Consider the following 26,262-nt stretch of genomic DNA (forward strand, 5'->3'; position numbering starts at 1 on the left):
TTTAAGAGGATCCTAATTTTTGATATAAAGATTCTTTTCGCATCTATTTATGCATAATTCAAATTTAAGAAAAATAACACTTTTGAAATAAAATTAAATCCTTTATGCATCTTTCTATGCATAAATTCAATTTTAATGAGAATAACACTTTTGAAATAAAAATAAATTCCTTTATGCATCTTTCTATGCATAAAGGAATTTATGCATCTTTCTATGCATAAAATTAAAATTAATGAGAATAACTCTTTTGAAATAAAAACAAATTCTTTTATGCATCTTTCTATGCATAAAATCAAAATTAATGAGAATAACTCTTTTGAAATAAAAATAAATTTCTTTATGCATCTTTTTATGCATAAAATCAAAATTAATGAGAATAACTCTTTTGAAATAAAAATAAATTCCTTTATGCATCTATGCATAAAATCAAAATTAATGAGAATAACTCTTTTGAAATAAAAATAAATTCCTTTACGCATCTCTCTATGCATAAATTCAATTTTAATGAGAATGACACTTTTGAAATAAAAAAAATCTTTTAGAATGCACAAACAAAAGAAATTACTCTTTTAGAATAACCTAATGAGATAAACTTTAGTTCTACAAAATTTAAGAAAATTTTGCCATAACCTCCTTTGTATGGCTGACCATTTCTCAATTTTAACATTCAATTTATGACTTGAATTAATCTAATTTGAATTCTAATATCTCTAATCTACTCTATTTTCTAAAAATTAAGAGAGTAAACAATGAAAAGAGTTTAATCAATCACTTAATTAAACTTTCTAGGATTAAGAAGGACTGAATTGTAAAGAAGAGAAGGGGTGGCCTTTCCATCAAGGCATAGCATCAGATTTTAATTCAAACATTTTCAAAGCATAAAATTTAAGAAAATCGTAGATTTAAAATTCACAATAAATAAGAATTAAGCTTACATGGAATTTGTAAGCTTTCCTTTGTCTTGAGGGATTGAGGGTTTTTCTCAAAGGGGGAGGCTTCTATTTATAGGAAAAAGTGAGCCTCTAACCAAGCAAACTGATTCTAGAATTTTCCAGATCAGTTTGGTCACTTTTTAACCATTTTTTGGTCAGTTTAGCTTACTTTTTGGATCTAGTTGAAACAGGAGAGAGGAGAGATGAAAATATCTCATTATTTGTGAGTTTAAAACTCATCCACACATGTGAAATAGGCGCCTCCTTCATGAGGAAAATTTCCCACACTGACGTGTCAAAAATATATCATTTCCTTTAAATATTTTTTCTTTTTTAACTAATAAACCTTGTCCTTAGTCAACTCTTCATCTTATGTGAGTATTTACTCATTTTTGGGAGATTTTCTTTTTATTCTTCAATTTATCTCCTCCCTACATTTGGATTAATCTTATTGGTCCATAGGAACCTTAATCCAAAATTTTCAGAAAATCTGGACCCTCAGGCTAAGGTCCTTTTTACCTATTTTCAATTTATTCCAGTTGCACACTAGAAAGTTCTTTTTGAATTTCTGTTTCAAGGGAAATCATTTTAATAAGACGGGATATTTTTCCATCCAAAGATATCTAGAAACTGAATTATCTCTCTCTAAAATATTTTCTCTCTCTAGGCCAAAATAGATAAAAATAAGATCTGTTATTATTCTGAAAAGGGGATTGATTACAGGGGAGAAACTAGACATCTTGAGGGACTGGGGAAGGAATCTTACATCAATGGTAATAGCATAGGTATTAATACCAAGATTGATGATTCTCAACCAGCTAATAAAGATGATTTAAAGAAGTGTTTCAAGTGCAACAAGATTGGATATCCATATTGCATCAAAATGGCCACAAAAGTAAAAGAATATTTCACATGGGATAAATATAATCGATGAGAGGACGAAGAAGAATACTCCTACTATGACGAATATTATGACTCTTAAGATAACATATACATTTCATTTGACTATTTTTACAATAAATTTTATTTAAGAGTTTTTACAAATTTCAAGGAGAGTTTTTATGCATCGAAAGTAAAACTTCTTGGAGGAATTGGCCCTTCCATCTTGAGCTCTGATTTGTGAATTTTCACTACATATTAGTCTTACGATATGGGACACAAAGATTAATTATGTGTGAAGGATCTCGATGCATACTTATCTCTAGATTTATGTGGAATAATTTTTGGCGGTATGGAACATTAAAATTTATTACACAGAATTCCTTGATAGAATGTCTATCATAATTAGAGAAGATACTAGAATTTGTATATTATAAGACATTGATCTCCTTTACTCAAAATAAGCAAACACGTAACTGAGGTCAGTTGCTTATCCAGGCGAAAAGAATGTTACATAATGTCCACCCTTTGGCTAAACGGTGATGCCCGAATGCTAGTGTGCGATGCTAGTGAATTGGTATCATGGGTGATCCCACATTAAATACTAGTGACCTAGTGTTATTGGTATAGCTTGAGACCATGCTTGACGGGTGTGTGTTACCAAAGTGAAATAAGTGGACTATGCTAGACAACTGCACGGTCTAAGTGTAATAAGTGATTTATGCAAATGACATGCCATGCTAGATGATGTGCATAGTGATATTCTCATCGAAGTGTAACAAGTGATAAGACACATCATATTAGATGATATGTATAATGATACTCTCATTAAAGTGTAACAAGTGGTGAGTGTATGTTGTATTTGTGTCTCTATCAACGTTTCATATTGGGATTAATTATTATGATTGCAATTAATTGAAACAACTAATGTGTTTACGTTTGTGAGATAGATGATAAGCAATGTGTGTGTCGCATATTGAGGATCTTATCTATATCATCTCGAATTATTATTATTTCATATGAGTTATTTTGTTGAACATGTGCCAAATGATTGTACATATTATTTATGCACTTTTATGCATGGCATTACTATATTACTAGTATATGTGTTAGAGAAGTTTTGACTATTTTACCCTCAATGTGAACAAGATTTAGTGCTTGAGTTATTTTGTAAAATCAAACCCTATTTTTGTACACAACTATTATTAGCTCCTTGGGCTATATATGGAATACAATTCTCAAAATACTCATGTCGTGAAAGAAAAACTACACGCATGAGGAGGGAGATTGCACCCAATAGTGTGTTGATGGTGATGTTTACTCTATTTTCATGTTCTATGCTATGTTTTAATCTTGTTAATTTAATTCAAGTCTATACTTTGTTTATTAATGTGTGTTTGATTAATTCTTCAAGAAGTACATGAGGTCCCAAGAAACTTGGTCATATGATTGAATCATCATGTAGACTGAAGGAAGCAAAAGAAAGTTCTTGAAGCCTTTGAAGAAGGAGTCTCAGAATAAGGTTGAAGCAAAATTGCAGCTATATTTGTGAATAGATCATTGGAGTGATCATCTTGACATATGACCAGTCAAAAGGGCTGGTATAGCTCCCTCATTTCTCTAAGGGGCCTCTGGGGAAGTCCATCCTAGTAGGAATTGGGAATGATACTAAATGTTTAGCCATGGAAATAGGTACCATTTCTTTTGCTTCTTATAATGGTGATACTAAGAATATGTCCGATATCCTTTATATAAGGAGCCATATCCTAAATGGGTGAAGCATCTCTTGGATGGGAAATCTTTGTTGTTTGGTAATTACAAAAAGAGCAAGCAGTTGTTCTCATAGATCCAAGGGAATAGAGGAGAAGAAGAGAATCCCCACTCACACTGTCAATATAACCTTGATGGTAGCTGGATAATGAAAGTACAAGAAGAGCTAGCCATCTTGGAGGAAGCATTAGCATAGCCATGCAATCAAAGCATGACTCTAAGATACCACACTTGGGATCTTATAGATCGTCCTACAAAACAAAAAAGTTATTGGCACCAAAAGCATTTCAAAGGCCAAGTACAAGTCTAGTGATACATTGGATAAGTACAAGCCTTTTCTTTAGATACTTTGCAATAATATCTTCTCTTAATTCGATCAAAATGTAGAATAATGATTTTTCCCCTTTTTGCACACATCATTATTTTATATAGCTTATTGGTGGACTATGCACCCACATGACAAAACCCAACTTTAACTTTGGATTCAATAGAATTTTATTTGCTCCAAATATTGTGCTACTTCATGATCAAGTATGCTAGAATCAAGTAAGTTTTTGGGAGGAGTCTACAATCATCACAAGAGAAAGAAGAAAACTAGAAAGTTGAGCACAACTCCATAATTCTATTAGTTGATATGCATGTTTTATACAAAATTACTAGTTATAAATAGCTTAACTTGCTATGAACCCTAATCTGAAATTAAAACTTTGATGCTTCTAGAGCATTCGATGCTCCTAGAGCATTCTAGAGCATTCGATGCTCCTAGAGCATTCTACTTTACAAAATATATATATATAAATAGATTTTAAGAAACCCCAAAATTCCTAACATTTTTCCCATGGGCTAAGTGTGGAGATAAGAGAACTCCTTGGAATCATCCACTAGATCATTTCTAAGAAATTTTCTTTTTAAAGTAAACGAAATAATTGTTGATGGCTACCACCACTACAACCAAACCACCAACTATTGATAGCAACCACCCGTTTGCAACTAAACTACCAACACAAATATCCAAGGTTACATCCATTGTAACCAAACCAAGGAAGAAAAAACAAGTCACCATAATGTCTCCACTCTCACTGAAGCAGACAACAACCTCTCGTACATGGGAAAATACTACAAGACACCATAACGTTTCCACTCTCACTGAAGCCAGACAACAACCTCTCATACATGGGAATATACTACAAGACACACTTGTCAGACTATTGTTGTCTCTCCATAGCTTCTCAATGTACCCTCATGTCATTAGTGTGTTCTCAGCAACCAATATACTTTAACCAAATTCAAAAGACATAATGTGTCAGAGTGACCACCATTGTCATTGTAAAATCAATGAAAGTAGTTCACACTACCACCACAATTGATTTTAATGTTGGACACGCCAAGCCATCCATCCCTTGATAGTACTCAGTTTGAACAGAATTCAGAATGCTTGCAAGAGAATACACTCAAAATATCATAGAATCTTCCGTTCAAAATGGAACTTGCCTCATGATAAGAAGAAGGGAGTTAGAAGACACATGACAAATCCACTACATAAAATAACTTCTTGCATGAAGAACTTGACATCCAAGTAAAGCAATCCAAAAGCAATGGGGAGAGCACAATCAACATAGAGGAAGAAGAACTAAAGAAACTAACAGGATGACAAAAGTCTAATTAAGTTGACTAAAGAAGAAATAGAGTCAGATTCAAGAGCAAGAGCAGCGGAATTGGATAAAGGTGGGCACAAGTTAATTTGTTTTAAATTAAAGTTCACTAGGAAAATGGCCCTGTTTGAAAGGCCATATTTCGGAAGTTGTGTCTAACTAACATATCCTTTAGCTTGAATCAAAGCCCTTTGAGAAACTTTAAAAACCCCTTCTTCATAAAATTGTGGATACATGATTGTAATAAAGTCTCAAAATTGTAAGCATATGATTATAATTCCTCTTCAAAGGTCAATAAGTATCCAAGAGCCATAAATCTTGGTGATTCTTTAGAGATTTATAAATTGGCATTGAGGTCGTCATTTTGGATATATGAAGCCATACGAGTGAAAAAAAGGAAAGTGAATGGTGAATGCAAAGAGCAGAATAGATTCTTCATGAGTCTCGAATGCTAAGCATAAATGCTTGATCTTGTCATCTATCATTGTATAGAAGCTATGTAAGTCTAACAGAAATTGTACCATTTGTCTACTATTAGCACGGAATATACTCTTGTTTTGGCTTTACTTGCATACACACTTTTCTAGATCATTATGTCATTTTTTATTGATGTCATTATGTTTACTAGAGTTAGCTAGCCAATACTACGAGTAAGTTTTAGGAGTTAGAGAACATAAGCAATACATGGTTCTTGTTTTCCTACACGTATTATCCAAGTTTGATGGGTGAGCTATTGAGATCATTGTAAGAGGAAAGTACTACAAGAATACACAAAAGAAAAAGCTACAAAACAAAAGCATTGAATTGCATAAAGAAGTAGAGAATACACAATATTACTGCTTGCAAAAACTTGATTACAAAACTGATGACGTCCGATCACCCATGTGCTTGGAGTAAGAAGCTTTCATGGCGATCTAGACAGACTCTAGATAGACAATGTCTTGCTTACAAGAGTTCTTGAACACAATGAACTCAATAATAAATTAAGATTACCAAATTAGCCTATATATAATACCCAAGGTCGGGTGTGAACCCATGGCTGGGCATTTGGCGTCGTTCCCAACTGCTACTAGGAGGGACTCCACCACATGCTGGAGGGAGGTATACCAGCCCTTTTGACTGGTCATATGTCAAGATGCTTCACTATCGATGATCCATGAACCATCAGATGTTGAAGAATGTTTTGTTTTTACACAAATTTCTTCTATCGTTCCAAACAATTTCAATTCCGCTTCAACTCTGTTCCCAAAGTCCTTCCAAGGCTTCAAAGTGCCATTCTTCTCATCTGCTTCCTTCAGTCTATATGAAACACTTTGCCTTAGAATTCTTCTTCTTTTCAAAAGTATTGGATTTACTAATGGCGGAGCCCTTCTCCTTGCCTTTCTTTGATTTGTGGAGAATGCCACATCACTACCATCTCTCACTTTGAAATGCATCTCCTCCTCCATCAACATTGTGCCAATCTCCTTAAAAGTTAAGAGGCAGGTTACGCATCTACATTTTCAGTGAGGTCACCAAACTATCATACTTCCAGGACAACACTGCAATGCACCTGCGTGTCAGATCTTCACTAGTCTTCGTGATCCTCGTTACTGCTATATGATCTTGCAAATTCTTTATCTGCGATATGAATTGCTCTACTACTTCTCCATCAGAATGTCTTTCTGCTCCAAGCTAATTCTCAAGGTTTGAATCCTTGTCTTATACCTCATCTCAAACTGGTTCTTTAGAACTTGCCATGCTACAGAAGCTGTGGTAGTATACTGAATCAAGGTCATCACTGAATCAGTGACCGATGGCACATTTAGTGTATCTACATTCCTTCGCCTTCATGCCAAAGAGAGATTAGGTTCTAGCGGTATGGTCTGTACTGGATCTGCTGGACAAACAAGCATCTCTGCATGAAAAAGTAGGGGGTCACTTTGTCATTGACTCGTCTCTAATGAGGAGTGGACTACACCCCCTGCTCAACCCAAACCGCAGTTTGTTATGAGTTCTTGTGCACGAAAAAGGCAGATGGAGCTATACCCAGGCCCTCCCCTGTAGAATTGCAACTGAACTTCACCACCTTACACTTAAGTGTAGTAAGGGTCAACGAAAACTGCTCCTTCAAAATCATTATTCCCAAATCCAAAGCCTCCACTGCATCCTTGCTCTTTCACAGCTAAAGCATAAATGTTTGAAAGACTTACATATGGACCGGCATTCTCTGGATCTAATTCCGACATGTGCTTGGCAGCACGTTCTCCCTGCTCTACATCAGCTAAGGATTGACAGGCTCCAAGTAGTGACATGTATGAAACAGCCTTTGGTTGGAATGGCATATGGTTTATCAAGATCTCTGCCTCATCTAATCGCCTCGATCTTCTAAGCAAGTCAATCATGCACACATAATGATCTATAACAGGAAGAATGTTGAAAGCATGCTCCATTGAAGCAATGTAGCAACAACCCTCATCAAGAAGACCAGCATGGCTGCATGCATTTAGGACACTGATTAAGGTGACTGTGTCCGGCATGAACCCTTGCCCTTGCATATGATCTACAAGTTGAAGGGCCTTAAAGCCTTCCCCATGCTGGGCGTGCACTCCAACCATGGCATTCCACAAGATTACATCATGCTTCCACATGTTGTCAAACACACTTTGTGAAACCTCCAGGCAGCCACACTTCCCGTACATGCTCACTAAAGCACCCGCCACTACATCATTCAAAACAAAACCACTCTTCTGAATGAGGGCATGCACTTTCTTGCCATCTACTAGAGCTGCTTCACTTGCACATGCAGCAAGAGTGCTGACAAATGTGTCCTTATCTGGCATGACTTCTGCAGAACACATTTGGTCAAACAGTTGCAGAGCGCTTTTACATTGCCCATGTTGAACATAAACCACAATCATGGCATTCCAAGTAGTTGTCTGTTTCTTAGGTAATTTGTCGAACAGCGTTCGAGAAAGCTTCAATCTCCCAAACCTTCCATACATACTAACAATAGCACTTGCCACAACCTCATCTAGCTCCAAACCACATTGCTGAATGCAGGCATGCATCTGCTCACATTCTGTTAAACCTACCAGGCCAGAACATGCTGCAAGAATGTTCACTATTGCGATCTTGTCTGGTACTATACCTTCCTTCTGCATCTGATCAAAGAGGAAGAGAGCCTCCCTGCCCTGCCTGTGCTGCACATATGCAGAGATTATGGCAGTCCAACACAGCACATCGCGCTCAGGAAGTTGATCAAACACCATCCGTGCATCTTTTAGACTACCACACTTGCCATACAAGTTGACAAGGGCTGTACCCACAGTTACATCTCTGTTATATCCGTGGCTGAAGACATAATCATGGATCTGTTTAACTTCATTGAGGTCCGCCTCTGTTTCAAATGCATGAAGAATGTTAATAAGAGTGACCTCATTTGGTGTAACTCCTTCCTGTTGCATTTCAAGAAAAGCTTGCAAGGCATGCCTACCCTGCCCATGTTGAGCATAAGCAGCAATCATGGCACTCCAAGTGACCACATCTCTTTTAGGCATTCTTTGGAACATTTGTTGTGCATTTACAAGTCTGCCAAACTTGCCGTACATGTTAACAATGGCATTACCAACGTCAAGATCAGTTTCAAATCCACTATAAACAACACGTGCATGCATCCACTCACCTGCAGAGACAGCTGCTTGGCTTGCACACACATTGAAAATACTGATGTAAGTGATCTTTGTAGGTACGAATCCCTCGTGCAGCATTCGATCAAGGAGTTGAAAGGCATGTCTGCATTGGTCATGCTGAGCATACAATGCAATCATGGCATTCCACAAAACAATATCCCTTCCAGGCAAATTCTCAAACATAAAAAGTGCTTCTTCTAGACTTCCACACTTGCCATACATGCTAATGACTGTGGTACCCATGACAACATCCAGTATAAGTCCACTGTCCATGATAAACCGGTGCATCCGCTTGCCTTCAGCCAGGTCTTTTAGCTGGGCACATACATCAAGAATGCTTATGAAGGTGACTTTGTTTGGCATAACTCCTTCCACCTGCATTTGGCCAAATAATGTGAGTGATTCTTTGTCCAGGCCATGTTGAAGATAGACTGCAATCACGGCATTCCATGCGATAACATCACGGTCTTCAATATTTTTGAACACCCTACATGCATCTTCCAGGCTGCCACAATTGCCATACATGTTAAGAAGGGAAGTGCACACGACAATGTCCGCCTTGAATTTACTTGTCACAATGCGAGCATGCATCTTCTTGCCACTAACTACATCTTCTAGGCTGGCACATGCTGAAAGCATGCAGATATATGTGACTTTGGTTGTCATCACACCCTTCTGCTGCATCCAATCAAAAAGTCGAAGTGATTCCTCACCTTGTCCTTTCCGCAGATAAACTGTGATCATCAAGTTCCATGAAACCACACTCTGGTGATGCATATTGACAAAGATTTCCATTGCATCATCCACTGCTCTGCATTTTGCATACATTTGAACAAGAAGGCTCTCTATAGATGGGTGTTGCTCAAGCCCAGTTTCAATGACTTGAGCATGTACATGCTTGCCTTGCAACAAGGACATTGTATTCCTGCACATCCGTAAAAGGGAGGCCAGCATTGTACAATCCTTTTGCATGGTTGATAAATCCATTCCATCAGAATTCTGGATCCACATAGCCTGATCCAAACACAACTTTTCCAATGAATGTGGCACAGTCCCTTTAAGTGAGAAGTTCTGATCCAGCTGCTCTTGCGACCTTCCATCCGAAATTTTTCTGACCACGCTGATACCAATGCCATTCAGCGCCTGTGAGCCGAACAAGACCTCACCTTTATGCTTTAAAACATGAAATCTTCGGCAAGAAAATTGTACTACCATGCAGATCAAGCCTTAAAGCTTTTGGCATGCCAGTTCCCACCTTGTTGTTGGTTGAACATTAGTTTAGCTTCCATGATGCAGCCTGTGGTGGGAAGTTAAACTGACTCAGACTCCACCACACAGATTCAAAAGAACCTCCAATCAAGGCGGTGGAGTTACAAGGCACAGGCTAGCTTCAATGTCGAGCTTGGAGCGATTATCACTCACATCTCATAACCACTGCTGCTGAAGCCCAAAGAGTTACCCACCCCTTCAGGCTGCCTTTTCCCCAACATGCAATGCTTCTACCCTCCTGTCTTGCAACCCCACCTCCGCCTCTTCTGCTTTCACCGGACTTGCGAGTTGCTTCTACATGCTGCTAGGAAAATGCTCGCATCCCGCTTGCCCTTCCCCTCCCACTTCACCTGTTGGCGGCACTTGGCCCAGGAGGTTGAAACCAAAGGAAGTGTGATTTTTATTATTAATTTCGAAACAAAACCAAAGGAAGTGTGATTTTTATTATTAATTTCGAAACTGGAAAGAATAAAGGCCTGAATTTTTTAGGGGGAAGCTCTCTTGCGCTTAGCCTTTGTAGGGCTTTTATTTCAACTACTAACTTGTCGGGTTCATCCCAAGACGATAGATTGGACATAGGCACAAATCCACTGCAACTCTATAGGTAATCAGTGCACTCTCTCTCTCGTAAAATCATCTCCTACAATCTCTCTCTCTCTCCGTCGATTGGGTTATACGGGTGTATAACCCTCTAAGTCGACGTTAAACAACTCCGTCTCTGTCTCTCTCTCTCTCTCCCCTAAAACTTAAAATTTTGTAAATGATCAAAGTCATAATTAGAAACCTAAATGAACCTTATATACAAAAAATAATACATTTGAAAACTATGCCAAAATTTGGTCCTCGAAATGCTTTATGCTTTACGTACAAAAGTCCCCATAAGCTATATAGTGGTCACCAAAAAATCCCATATATAACGGACTATATTGAAATGTGGCAACCAAAATGTTTCACATAGGAGCGTCATTCATAACCTATATAAGGGGTCATATACAATGACACTAAACTCTCAAGAGGGAGGCGAATCATCATCAGAACATCTCTTCTAGTCGATGGGAGAGGGCACCTCTCTCACGTTGTGTATTTCTACTGTTGTGTATTTCTACTGTTGTGTAAAACTCCAATCCCTAAGCTAACATTATAGCCTACGAGTCACCTATGAGATAGACCACTCTAGTAAATGACTAAGAGTGTAGATCCAGTGTATGTATGGTGATAGTAGTTCATAGCAAGTGATGTTGAGTAAATGTTAGGAGAAAGGGGGAATATTATATGACCCTCAAATGGTTATATGAGTTGCATAAGTCATAGACTATGGTTCAAAGGCTCAAAGAAATCCCAAATATGAATCACTTCCTTCTTTGAGGCCAGTGGTATCTTTGGCACAAATTAATGTTGGTAAGTCTCACCATCATCGTAATATCAGGCCACACCACTTTCCTTTTGTTAATGGGCCCTAGAGCCGATACAAACCCCCGTAAACTCATAGAGGGGTGCTGCAAAAGCTTTATGGCCTTGATTCCCAAAATTAGGATAAAATATAAATGTCAAAGAAAGCAGAAATAAGAGTTGAAGAAAATGGATAGTTAGAATCAAAGAAAGAAGAGAGTTGGAGTTATCATATAAAGGAGAACACACATGGGCACACCTTTAGCCCACATAGCCTAAGCATGACACCTATAAGTGCTTTACACTTCTCACATGAATATGCACTCATAAAAGCTAGCACACTTGCACCAAACCTTGTCATCAAATAGCCATCCAGGTACATCTTGGATGGGGGGGCCATGGTGGGTGAAAGCATGGTCAGTGGTACAACCCATCGCCTTGATCCCTTTCAAATGTCCAGAAATCTCCTAGATCTTTAAAGAAGAAAATCTCCTTTTGTATTCCATTTACCTCCTCAAAACAAGAACCTCACTACCAAATGGTGCAGCAACCCCGGGTGCAACACACAAAAAATCAACCCAAATGAGATCTGGCTTACATTTCTTTTCTAATCTCTCTCTCTCTCTCTCTCTCTCTCTCTCTCTCTCTCTCTCTCTCTCTCCCCTCTATAAATTTGGAAAAAAAAAGATTGAAAAGAGTTGTTACTCGTTTTTTGTACACTCTTTGTAATCCATACCCTAGCTTAGATGATTCACATTGTATATGTCCAAAGGCCCCACTATTATAATAAAAGTCGGCCCATATAAGGCTTGAGGCCACAGAGATCTCTCGCATGGCACTTGCATCCATCTAGACTCATGAAACCCAAAGTCACGACCCACCACTAGCTTCATTGACTGCCATCACCATCGAAGGGGTGGATTACCTCCTCATATAGGATGTGTTGGAGCTCTTGGAGTTGAGGGAGGAGGAACTCTACAATATAGTTGTGCGAGATGCCACTGATGAGTTCTTGGACTTTGATTTCCAAGAAGCCCTACCACAAGTCAATGAGGTAGGGCGATATGATGAAAGTAGATGACATCTCTACTATCATCGCCATCTAGAAGCAAATTGAGGATGTAGCTCCTCAATATGAGATTTTAGATGGAGAGTTCAAGCACTTGTACAGGGAACTTTTTCGACCTTGACCACAGCATGTGACACCTGTCGTTGAGTCAGACGATGTGGCACACCCATTCCAGGAGCAGATTTGGAGGCACCCTTGCAGAAGGAGCTCGACAAAGCAGAGAAGGTAACTTCCTTTTACTAGATGCTCCCCAAATTTGATATATGAGACCTCTATGGCATGTAGACCCCACACTTGTGATCCCATGCCCGTCTCACAGAGGCCTGTAAGGGCAATGTTCGAAGGCTTGCATGAGAAGGCTTGGTTTTTGCATCTCATGCGAGCCTTCGGACAGTGCCCTTACAGGCCTTTGATGGGCACGGGATGCAAAAACTAGGCCTTCTCATGCGAGCCTTCGGACAGTGCCCTTACTGGCCTTTGATGGGCATGGGATCACAAGTGTGGGGTCTACATGCCATAGAGGCCCCATATATCAAATTTACAATAACCAGGCCTTCTCGTCGAGCGAGCCTTCGGACAGTGCCCTTACAAGCCTCTGATGGGCATGGGATCACAAGTGTGGGGTCTACATGCCATAGAGGCCCCATATATCAAATTTGGGGCCATTCTATAAAAAAGTTCTTCCTTTCCCATGCATTGCATGATCGATTCTAACATTAAATTTTATTGGTGAGCAGGAAATTGTGTATCTTGATGAATTTGCATTGAGGCAGAGTGGAAGGTTTAGGGGCCAAGGAAGGGTTCAAGACTCTGCATTAAAGGAGTACATTGGCAAACTTGCCAATGATGTGATAATCTTCCACAAGCGTTGCTCTCTGGGGTATGTAGAGAACTTTTTGCAGCTTAAAGCACTTACAAAGGGTGGTTCATTCAAACTTATTCCGACTAATTCAAGTTTGGAAAAAGTTGTTCTACTTCGATGCTCAAAGTTTCTTTATTTGTTCTCGACTCAACGGTGGGGCCCCTTACATTCTGTGGTGGCTCGTGGCATTGTTGCAAGGCTATAGGATCCCACCGTCATCAGGGCGGCAGAGCTTAAAGGGTTCCATGTTTTGATTCCAGCCACCATCAAGGCGACTTCAAAGTCTGGAGAGCCTAGGATATAGCCATAATGACTATGTAATTTTGATGACTATAGCCTAGGATATAGCCATGATGACTATGTTTTGATGAGTGTAATTTTTTATGCTATGAATGGAAATTTGGGTTGCGGAGTTTTCTGTTTAATACATGTCTTGTAATGTATTTTATTAGTCAACTCAAGAAAATAAATTCAAATTACACACGTTACTTAAATGAAAATTGTAGCCATTTGAAGACACAAATAAATCAACAAATTATATAAACTCAAATTAAAAGAGACTTATTTGCAACACAAGATAAGAGCAAAAACTTTGTATATTTATCAAGATATACATTAAGCTTTACATGGCTTTTGAGAATTACATACATTCGAGATATATACAAATATAACTAAAGATCCTGGCCCGGATAATCTCTCTAGTGTCGCATGTGTCACACCAACCCCGTATGTCCTTTGTGATGGGGTGACCCTCTTTGCATGGACAACTACAAACACCGTGTCACTAAAAAAATCCACTACGTATGCCTCCGCCCGCAGCCTCTTGGAGTGCCTCCAAGGCCTGACCTATCCACCATGTAGGTAGTGGGCTTGATGTTGCGCGAACCCATAACCTCATATCATGAGACGGAGTTGCAAATACTACATGATCTCTCGCACCACACGTTGGAAGGACAACTTAAGCATGAGCAGCTAGATTGTCTTTTGGTATTGCCTAATCTCACGGAGAGCCATAGTGCTAGGCCTCCACCTACGCTTGCGATGTTGCTGCTGCGGTGGTGGTTGGACGGGGGGTACTCCACGTCCCACCTTGGGAGGCCAGACTCTCTTTGCAGTTTGCTTGGTGTGAGCCATGCTCTTGGAGAGGTAAGGGAGAGAAATGAGAGATGAGAGGTGAAATGAGGATCACTTCCATACTTATAGAAGATTTTTTTTTAAATCGGCCTAATACATAAATTTAAAATTTAAAATTTTAAAAAATACTTTTCCTTATCAGAATGAGCTCAAATTTTATGTGTACATAGAAGTATCATAGACCACCTCCTAGATAAAATATCAACCCCATCAGAGGCCTATAGGGCCCTTGTCTAAAGGCTCGCATGTAGAGACCTACTTTTTAAAAAAAGAAGGCCTCTATACAACGAGCCTTCAGACAGGGGCCCTACAAGCCTCTGATGGGTTTGATATTTTATCTAGGCTATGTAAACCATATGATCTATGCACAGAACAAATTTCAACCCATTTTGATCATTACACACAATGCATCAATGTTTTCTTCGAAAAAATAATATTATCGTATAAAATAGCATTATCGTATAAAATAGCATTTGTACATGCATCAATGTTTTCTTCGAAAAAATAATATTATCGTATAAAATAGCATTTGTACATGCACATGGACTTGCTTGCACATGCACATGCATGCTCATGATGTAAGCCACATGATCTATGCATAGAACAAATTTCAGTCCATTATGATCACTGCACACCATGCATTGATTTTTTCTTGAAAATTTTATGAATATACACCTGCACATGCAAAAAATGACCTACACATGCACATGCACTTGCACTTGCTATGCACATGCAAATTCTTTTTCATGAAAATATAAGAATATACACTGACATTGGAAATGAAGAAAACTTAAAATATCCAAATCAATGGGCAAATCCGATATATCACATCAAGGACACAACATTGGAAATAAAGAAAACTTAAAATATCCAAATCCGGTAACATCGCATCAAGTACAACTAGTTGAGTACAACTGAACAAAAACATGAAAACTCAAAATGATACACAAGAATTTACATAGCTCTTTAAAACATGTCATTGGTTAAGGTTGAATGCATCACTATTGTTTACGCGGGCATGGATGGCTAACAGCTGACCAAAATAACATTATTGAACATAACATATAGACTTCAATATATCCTAGCACAAAATCATAACTATTAATCAACAATTATATTTCACCCACTTGTTTCACTCAAAAAATCACTACAATCCAAATAACACAGAAATAACATCATTAAACTCAATTGTTACCTTCAATTTCACACGACTAAATCACATTCAAAACAATAAGATGGTCAAAATATAAAAGAAAACATAATAACTCAGATAAAATTCAACCATAACAAAACAATATAACATATAACAAGATGAAGCTCTCTTGTTCTTTGATTCTTTTGCAGAGATTAATGAACATAAAGATGATTAAAGGGAAAGATGAGTATGTGGTTCCAACTAAATGGCACCAAATAATCAACATACCCTTCAATTTCTTTGTTTTAGAAGAAGAAACCCCATGATTGAGAAGATCTAAAGTCATTAATTTGGTTTAGGAGGGAAAGAAATCTTTTGAGCATAGCTACTAAAGAAAACAAACACATATTTGAATTTTCTTTGTACAAAGGAGGGAAACTAAAGCCATATCTCATCAAAGCATACTAAAAACGCCCTACACTAAAAACCCTACTTTTCTTATTCTAAAAATCTAGAGGTCACTAAATGAAGAAAAATTTCATAAACCCCTGTATACTTTATGAAAAATGATGAAAATTAACAGCCACACTCTTAGAGCATAGAAGTAGGCATGGGTGAAAAAAATTGTGAAAATGTGATGTCTACATCGAGTTATTTTATTTTTTAATTTCTCCCATTTTAAAATACGAAAATGCAATCTATTTTGAAGAATTTAGAAGTTGAAAAGTCATGTGGGTATGAGTGTCACATCTTAGATGCTTCACATTTTTAGATCAAATAGAATATTATTATTTTAGATTTGAGAATTTGAGAACGGGTGGTTCTACCTTTGGACATGGAATAGTAATACAATAAAATAATAAGTGAATCTCTTATAAAAACAATATAATGAGATCTCCTTGATTCTAAAAGAGGAGAGAGAATGACAATATTATAACATTTTTTCACCACTTTTTCTTGATTCATGGAAGAGAGAGAAATCCCTTAAGGGGCAAAATGGAGAGTCCATATTTCTCCTAATGATTGGCCCATTATTTCAATTTATCTACAATAATTATTCACTTGGATGTTTCTATGGTAGAATAATCACCTTGGAACTATTGCCAAGCTAGGTATCAAGAAAAAACCCCAAAAAAATCTAGGAAAATAACTCATTAATAAATTGGAATCGTTTCCCAGTGGTCAAATAATTTCAATCCTACTAGTAGAATTGTTTGGGATAGAATTGTCTGATCTAAGCCTTGGAGTCGGATCATGTGGAATAGAATTAAGACCATATTAGGGAGTTTGGGAAAATCCCATTACGTTAGGAATTTTCTTTTCAATCTATTTTTTGATGTTCCTTGAGCATACCAATTCTAAATTTGTTGGAGAATATGGATTTAGAACCTACTCTTTCAAGAGCTTTCCAACAACGATATGTCACATGAGGGGGTTTTGACAAAATCTTAAAAAGGTTTACAATGGCTCCATTTTTTGATCTTGCAACATGGGAATTGGGATTTTCCTAAACTCTCTAATATGGTCATAATTATCCAATCTAAGCCTTGGAGTTGGATCATTTTAACTAGGCTGGCACAATCGTTGACATCTGGGATCGTCTACAAAGTGCATTAAAGCAGAGGCACAAAGTGCTCCAATGTGTTACTCATTTTATTCATGATCGCTTTCATCCTGTTTAAGTTGACTTTGAGACTTGTCACTTCATCACGCAAAATAGAGACCTACTCTTTCAATGCATCGACCTGTCCTTTATAATCTCTACTACACATGCTGGATCTCTCTGAATTTGTCCACATGGATTGCATGATACATGTCTTTTGCATGATGCTGAATTCGAGCATTGCTAGAAATAGCCCCTTTATTTGGCTCTTGTCTCTTCTTCTTGCTCCAACAATCTCTCTATATGTGCCATGTGTTGGGTGGAAATGGCTTAGACACCGATCGAGTTGTTATTTGTGACCATTGATTGTTAGGGGATGGTTAGGGATTTGAGCATTAGCTAGAGTCCAGGGCATTAGCCCCAGGATGGGGGGTCCCAAAAGGGGGCCATCAGCCCCCCTGGAAGGGGTCCATGGGCAAGAGCCCTCGGTCGAATAGTATGGTTTCATTATTAGTGGGTAGTGGTCGGTTGGCTACATTGAGGGCAATGACCATGTCTATGTCATGTAAATGCTCGTATTGTATAAGCACCTACCACACCACTTGTAGCATTATTTATGGACATATTTATCATAAGCTAAGGTAAACCAAGGGAAAAGTGATTTTGATGATGCACAATTGTTTAACAACACTCTAATGGTAAAGTAAAACCTTGAATAGCTCAAAAAATTGATTGTAATTAGTACAAATTACCTTATTAATAGAGGTAATTAATGCTACTATAGTAGAGAATGATTTCAAAACTAAAGCTTAAATGTGTATTATTTGTGCTTAATAACCTAATGTGTAGACTCTCTACACCATATATGATGGACCCATGAGTCAAATTTTGGCCAAGATGATGAAAAATTTGAGCTTTTGCTCTCTTCTTGCTAGATTCTGTTGCCACCTGTTGGAGCCTTTTTGAAGCTTTGAGTTGATCAAACTTGTCTCCCTTTGATGTCTTATAGCTTCTTAAGTTGAAGTAGATACTCCAAGTAAAGGCTTTTTGCAGTAGATTTTCCAAGAACTCTTGATTCTTGATGATTTTGAACCTTGGGAAAAGAGGGAAAATTTGCTTATTATCTATTTAGAGAAACTAATAATTTTATTAACCAGGCTATCCTAGGATGCACAGATAATCAAAGGATGATGGGTGGATCGGATACCAACGTAAAGTTCAAGTCTAGATAGGATTAGGGTGTGTAGAAATGGATTAAAATCAACATCTTAACATAGTAGAAATGCAAGAAATAGATTAAGTCTAACGACAAAGATAATGATAAAAAGGCAAGAGGTTTAGCAAAAAGCTGATATGATAATCCATTAGGTAGAGGGTATTTTTATAAGCTTGATTAGCCACTAATATTGTTCCAACATTAGTCAATAATGTTGGCCCATAGGCTTGATTAAGTTGTCCCTAATCTTCCTACATTTGAGCACCATCTCCCTTGAAGTGAGCACCTACTTGCCCTATTTCCCACCTTCTTCTAAGCGCCTATTTCCCACCTTCTTCTAAGCGCCTATTTTTTGCCTCCGCATAAGCTAGACATTCTTTCATATTTTCCTTTGAGCCTTTGAACCATAGTCTATGAGTTATGCAAATCAAACAACCATTTGAGGGTCACATAGCATTTCCCCTTGCTCCTAACATTTTCCTAACATCACTTGGCTATTTCAACACTGTTTTTGAGATGTCAAGCTCAACATGAGCTGACACTCATGATGTGCTTAAGTGTGACCGTTCAACCTTCACACCACTGGCGCATTGGTGCTGACATGGATCTTTGTTGGTGATTCTAGAGTTGAACTACACCTACCTACTCTAACCGAGTTATGGCATACTTATCTTTCCAACTTACCTATTTAGCGTGTTCACTTATCTTTGCTAGTGATTCTAGAGTTGAACTACACCTACCTAGTCCAATCGAGTTATGGCATACTTATCTTTCCAACTTACCTATTTAGCGTGTTCACATTATGGACCGCTTGTACATAGTACTCTAGTACTTATGTTGGTTTTCACTTATATTTTATAGACCTCTTTTGAGAGCAACAACAAGAACAAGATTTCAGCCCTTCAATCTTTGTGTGTGTCTTGTCCATTGTTGTGTGAGTGTGTGAGTGTGTGCTTGCAAGAGCTCCAGCTCTCTCTCATCCCCTAATGTTTTCATGGTATTAGAGCCTAGTTCAAGATAAGGAGCTAAGCAACAAGCAAAGAAAGCTACGAAGGTAAAGGAAGAAATACACAGGTAAAAGCATCATCATCTCTTTCCCTTCTTGTTTTGGTATGACACCTCCTAGGTAGCTCTTGGAGCTACACATCTATAATTGCTCAAGGAGCTGCCTTCACAAGCGTGGAGGTGCCTATATGGTGCACAATACTATATAACATAGTTTATATTGAAATTTTACGGCCAGATTTATGTTTCGTGCACGTTTTGACCTCTATTCGACCACTGCAAGGTGTTTCGGGCACTTCTAGGAAGTTTTGGTTTAGAACTGAATAACTGAAAACGTAATTATCCGGTAAAGATGAGGACTTATCGTGTGTAAGTCGAGATGATAATTGTTGGAAATCAACATGGCTCCATGATGGTAGAGGTCATTGGTATAACCTGCACATCATGCTTACACCACACATAACAACATGCCTACCCTTATGCACAAACTCAAAACTATGATCAAACAACCTAGAATAGCGTTGGCCTTGAGCTAGGTGCATAATCTGAAAATCTACCCTAATTACGAGACCCTACGGGCGGAGATGAGAAAATATCTAAAACCATGGAATCGAACGATTGGTCAAAACGATATAACAATGATCATAACCATATAACAATAACGCTCGAGTCAATCTTCTTCTTCTTTTCTTTTTTTCTCCTCTTCTTTTTTCCCCTTTTTCTTCTTCTCTTTCTCTCTCTTCTTCTTCTTCTCCCTCTTCTTCTTCTTCTTTTCTTTCTTCTCCTCTCGTGGCTCACCTCTCACTACCACGCAGGAGGGGTCCCTTTATCCCACATAGCATCACATTGGCGTAATGGAAAAGATATAAAGGGCAAAGTGAGCACTCTTCAACATTTGTTTCTTAAGAGACATTTGCGGGCTGCTTATTGTGCACCTCGTTGTTGATGGTCGTCAGTTTGTTGCCGTGACATGCTACCATCGTCGGTCCATTGTGTGCCACCCACATGGTTGTTGCCGCCCGTTCATGTGCTGACACCTTATGCGGTGCTGTTGCTGCCGATTTGTTGTTACCTATCGGCATGGTTGTTTTGCCACTGGCACTCACTGCTCTCTGCGGCCTTGCTGTTCTTAGTAGCATGGCACCCTGTTTGCCGGCTCTCTAACATGTCGTCTTGTGTCGGTGCTGGGCTTATTGGACTTCGTGCCGTCGTTCCTCACCTTCACAGAGAGGACGAATAGGTCTTGGGCCGTCTAAGTGCCCTGAGCACACACACCTTTCTGATAAAGCGTACCCTGGGCTATGATACTACTGAAATGGGAAAGTACACGGGACCTCAAGAAGCGTGCCAACAGAAAAATACAATTGCGAGAGAACACCAGATTGGGTCCCAAGTGCCCCCCCAAAAGCATCCCCACTTGAGTATTTATATATTTTTATTACTTCCAAAATAGGTTACATGGCTATTTTAGCCCAAGCTTGCTCTACAAGCTTTCTTTTTATAAAAATTTGATAGTAAAATATTTTGAAAATCTCTCTCCCGCCGTGACATTCAAATAGACGCTCACCAAGTTGTCGTCTTCCACACTAAAATATTAATAGATGCAAGGGATTCAACAATACCCTTGATCTTCAACACATATATTGATTGATGGATATGTTCTTTCTCTCCACTCTATGCAGCTCCTGTTTTAGCTACAACTTCCTTGCCTTTGTGTTTGTTTGGAACATCTTCACTAGGTTTTGCTATGCAACTGTTAGAGTATTGGCATCCTGTATATGGCCCATCATAGTGTCTGTCACACTAACTGAAAGCCAATACATGAATTTTCTTGCACCCTGGTTCTAGTCTTTGAAAGCATTTATCTCTGTTGGAGTTGCATTCTCTTCATGCAATTCTGGAGGCTCCTCATTGTCTCCTTTAGTATAGTCCCAAAATCAGTTTCCCATCCAGAAATTAGTCATTTTGGGATTTTATTTTACGTCATCAAGTTTTATTTAATATTTGTTATGTAAGTTTATTTCACTTGGACTCAATATGATTAACGATGATGAAGAGCAAGGCTACCACGACGACTACTCCAACTCTTAGGGTAACATATTCAATTGATTATCTCTACAACAAATTCTATTTAAGACTTTTTGTGTAAATTTTAAGGAGAGTTATTATGCATCAAAAGTAGAACTTCTTGGAGGAACTGGCCCTTCCATCTTGAACTATAATTTATGAATTTTTTACTATGTATTAGTCTTGTCGTATGGGACATGAGATTAATTATGTGTGAAGTATTTCAGTGCATACTTATCTTTAGATTTGTGTGGGATAATATCTGGTGGTATGGGACACTAGAATTTATTACACATAGAAGTCCTTGATACAATGTCTCTTTTACATGTTTATGATGAATACTTAGTGCTATTTATCTGTGATGGATAACTTATCACAAATTTAGTGTTGGTTGTGAGTGAATCCAACCAACTATAACATGTGTGATGCATGTAAGGAATGTGTGCTTTTGATTGTGAGTGAATCTGATCACTCTTCTGAATTAATCATGATGACCCTAGTTGGTTGTGAGTGAATCCAACCAACTGTGACACGTGTGAAGACGTGTGGTATACTCTGTGAATATGTGCAAAGCGTATGAAGACATTGTGAGTGAATCCAATGTAGGAGTTTGATTATGAGTGAATCCGATCAACTCTAAGACATGTGTGTGTGTAAAGATTATGGGAGTTTGATTGTGAGTGAATCCAATCAACACTAAGACGTGTGATACGTATAAAGATTATTTGAGTTTGATTGTGGGTGAATTCGATCAACTCTAAGACATGTGCGACGCGTGTGAGAACATTGGGAGTGAATTCAATTAGTTATTGTAAGTGAATCCACTGTGGGAGTTAATCCAATTAATTATTGTGAGTGAATCCAATTAATTATGTGAAGACATTGTGAGTGAATCTAATGTGAAAGCTAATAGTTACAACTGAGGACAATTGTCTCCTCAATCAGGAGGACTGTCATCACAGGAGACAACCGAGGACAGTTGTCTCTGTTTTGAGAGGTAGCAATTGCGTTTGTGCAATGCTACATTGATAGGGGTGATGGATGATGGGTGAGTTGTGGAACACCTATCAATAGTTCCAAAGCTTAAGGTGAATCGTCAGGTCAGAATCAGCTAACCAACAGACGTGGAACCTGGCTAATTGGATAGAGGCTGAAGCAGCAAATAAACGGAATATGAATCGGCAACTAAATTTGATGGAAGCTAAAAGTCAAATGAATTAGCTGACAGAAGCTAAAAGTCAAACGTTGAATTCCCAAGAAATGCACTTTGTGATTTACCGAAGTCCACTCCCTCCTGGAGTTTACAGAGAGGAAAATGGTTTTCTTTTCAGTGTAGTCACGTAAAACTTGCTTGTCTTTTTGTTATTCTATTTCAAAGGGCATGACAAATGCATAGGATCCTTCCCTTCTACTTGGCCTTTGCCAAGTGCTTCCTGATTCCTAAAAGTTAGGTAAGTGATATGGACCCTCTGACTTCTCTTCACGACTTTCCTCCCCTCCCACTACTGAAGATCTCTCGACGGTGTTACTTGCGGATGGTTGGGACCGAAATAAGATAAGAGTTAAAAGGCCCCATGTTTTTTGTCGGAATGTCATTCATTCTTCCATCCCCAATAGATAGGTAATCTATTCTCTGTAAATGAAAGGAAGGAGAAGTGGCACTCGAGCCCTGCTAACCATAATGTGCCTATAGTAGGCAGGGAGCACATCTGCGTCTATCTGGCAACACGTTGAATAGGGCATGGTCACCCGAAAAAAACACTCCAATTTGCCAACTTTCACCCTCATCTTTCACCAAACTATGAGGCTTGCATGATGATCTTCATTCATCTGAGATGCTTTTCCTTCCATTGTGATTTTGTGACATGCTATGGTCTCGGCCTTCCTTCGTGGGTTCTACTGAGTCCCATGCATGTATGCAATTCTAGCCTTGCCTCTTTCGACTGCAGATAATCTAACAACCGCCCCACCTTTTTCATAAACTAATAGGTACTCCTAACGCATCAACCACATAACCTCGCATGGCCCATGGATGGGGTAACGACAAAAAGTTATTGATGCTCTTAGATCATCCCTTTTTATTTAATGGTTAGATTAATGCCTACTTAGACCTATGAAAAAGGGGCTCGATAGCTTTTAAATACTTGTACTAACATTGAAAGGTAATCATGTTATACCTTGGATGCTCTAGATTAATAATCTTTTTGATATAAGGGCCCTCTAGGATAAGTATTATGATGCTACTAGATATTCCCTTAAATAATATCAATAATGCAAAATGTTCCATACTTAAGAAGATAATGTCTCGGGCATGCGAGATAAAAAAACAACATATTCATCACTTGATAAAGCCTAAGGAATTCTATGCTAATAACATCCAATTCTTTGTGGGAGGCTCAAGACAGAACCAACGGGTTTTGGTGCTCATGTATTTACTTGCTTACCCCTTGGGTGGCCATCCATGCAAGACTCAAGCCTCCTAGATAAGCTTAAAATAGACCCAATTAGACCATAAATGTAATTTTATGCTAACATAGCAGAGAATGATTTGAGAATCAAAGCCCAAATTTTTGTTATTTGTGCTCAACAAACTAATGTGTACACTCTCTACACCACATATGATGAACCCATGAGTTAAATTTTGGCAAAAATGATGAGATATTTGAGCTTTTTGCCCTCTTCTTACTATATTCCACCCCCACTGCCTGTTTTTGTTATTGTTTTGGGGCCTTTTTTTACTATGAGTTGATCAAACTTGTCCCTCTTTGATATCTTAAAGCTTCTTGAGCTGAATTAGATACTCCAAGTAGAGCCTTCTTGTGCAATGTAGATGAGCTAAGAACTCTTGAGTCTCGATGATTTTGAAGCTTGGGAGGAAAAGAAAGAAAAAAATAGCTTAGTATATAATTAGGAAAACTAATAAATTTACTAACTAGGTTATCCTAGGATGCATATATAATCAAGAGATGATGGGTGATACTAACTAGGTTATCCTAGGATGCATATATAATCAAGAGATGATGGGTGATACTAACTTCAAATATAAGATTAAGACTACTGACAAAGATACTAACAAAAATAGAGCATAATGACAAGGTAAGAGGTTTAGCAAAAAGCTCATATGATAATCCATTAGATAGAGGGCCTTTTTTAAGGCTTGAGTACATCTCCATTAGCATTAATGTTGGCACATAAGATTGATTAAGTCGTCCCTAATATTTTCTAGATTTCGATTTAAGCACCATCTCCCTTGAAGTGAGCACCCACTTGACCTCTTTCCCACCTTTTAGGCACCTACTTTTGGCCTCCATAGGCTAGATATTCCACACATTTCTTTATATTTGGGCCTCCTTTTAACCATAGTCTATGACTTATGCAACTTATACAAAAATAAAGGTTTTTTTTTGTTTATGTTTTTTGGTTTTTTGAAAAACAAATTGGGTAGCTTGACATTTCATGCCTAATTAACTAAAATCTCACTAGTATCTAGACTCATGTTTGGTGGGATCACACAAATTTGGAGAAGCTTGCCTACGTGAAGTTTTGGGCTCATGTCATGGCTAGCTGACTCCCATCATAGATTTGTTGTATGAAATGGCTCATGTCTCACATCTAACATCTAGTGCGCTAGACAAACAATTCACATCTCTTGTCTCACATTTCACATCTCTCACAACTCAAGTATTTACGGCCATCTAGGCTCGTGTAATTTTTATGCAATGGGTCCACGTGGGTCTCATGAGCTAGACTCATGACTCATGTCTTATGGGATTATGCCTTATTGTGGGCTCACGTATCACGGGTCATGTGTGGCTCATGTTTGGCTGGACTCGTGGATTTTTTAATGAAATAGTTCTACAAAAAAATTTATATACTTGGGCACAGATTCGAGTGGTGTGTGAGGCCCCATGTCCCTTGCCCAAGTTAGAGTTAGTGAGCAATTATTGAGCAATAACTTAGGCATGGGGGACCCCATGCCTAAGTCAGAGTTGGTGAGAAATTATTGAACAATAATTAGGCATCAATGATAATGGTATTTCTTGGAATATGATGCTAGTACAAATTGTATGACACCAAACTTAATAGGACATGGGCCCACCGCCTTATCGTAACGTCCAACGTACAATTATACAACAAGTCTTTAAGGCATTTTTTATTGGCTTTGGTAAAATGTTAAGTTTAGCTACCCTTAGACTCACACTCATGTATTTTATAGCTCGTTGCTCACATCTCATGTTTATTATAACTCACATCACAAATTTTTTACACATAACTACAGACTCACATACCTTACCCATCAGAGGTGTTTTTGCAAGTTTTTCAAGGCTTCTTAGACTTGTATGGGATGTTTTGGGGTTCTTAATTGGGAATGGTAAAGTGGACTGCTTTGTAACTATTGAAGTATTGATTTATACTATATTTATCTTTAATAGACAAACCAAGTGCTTTTCATACATATCAAGTCTTGAACTAATGTAACGCACTTTAATTTTTTTCCTATGATGCATGGAGATGTGCTAAAAGCACTTAAAAAGTAATGTCTGAGACACTGCTTTATGACACCTTATCTTGCATTTACCCAATCCTAATTATGTAAGTTATTAAGTAA

The 26,262-nt window shown here is 38.1% G+C and overlaps 1 protein-coding gene across 1 annotated transcript; it reads right to left on the bottom strand.

Moving 5' to 3' along the window:
* Positions 1 to 6,051: 6,051 nt before the first annotated feature.
* Positions 6,052 to 10,586, bottom strand: LOC147615946 (pentatricopeptide repeat-containing protein At5g39350-like). The gene has a single exon (XM_086778581.1). It carries the CDS (start codon positions 10,117 to 10,119, stop codon positions 7,309 to 7,311), a length of 2,811 nt encoding a protein of 936 aa, XP_086634707.1. The 5' UTR covers positions 10,120 to 10,586; the 3' UTR covers positions 6,052 to 7,308.
* Between the last annotated feature and the right edge of the window lie 15,676 nt (positions 10,587 to 26,262).

Source organism: Cibotium barometz, chromosome 39 (assembly GCF_041138505.1).
Source record: "Cibotium barometz isolate CiBa-2024 chromosome 39, ASM4113850v1, whole genome shotgun sequence".
Taxonomy (NCBI): Eukaryota; Viridiplantae; Streptophyta; class Polypodiopsida; order Cyatheales; family Cibotiaceae; genus Cibotium; species Cibotium barometz.

Bases quoted from the DNA above. Each gene is read 5' to 3' on its own strand.
- LOC147615946 (XM_086778581.1), bottom strand. From the start codon at position 10,119: ATGGTAGTACAATTTTCTTGCCGAAGATTTCATGTTTTAAAGCATAAA.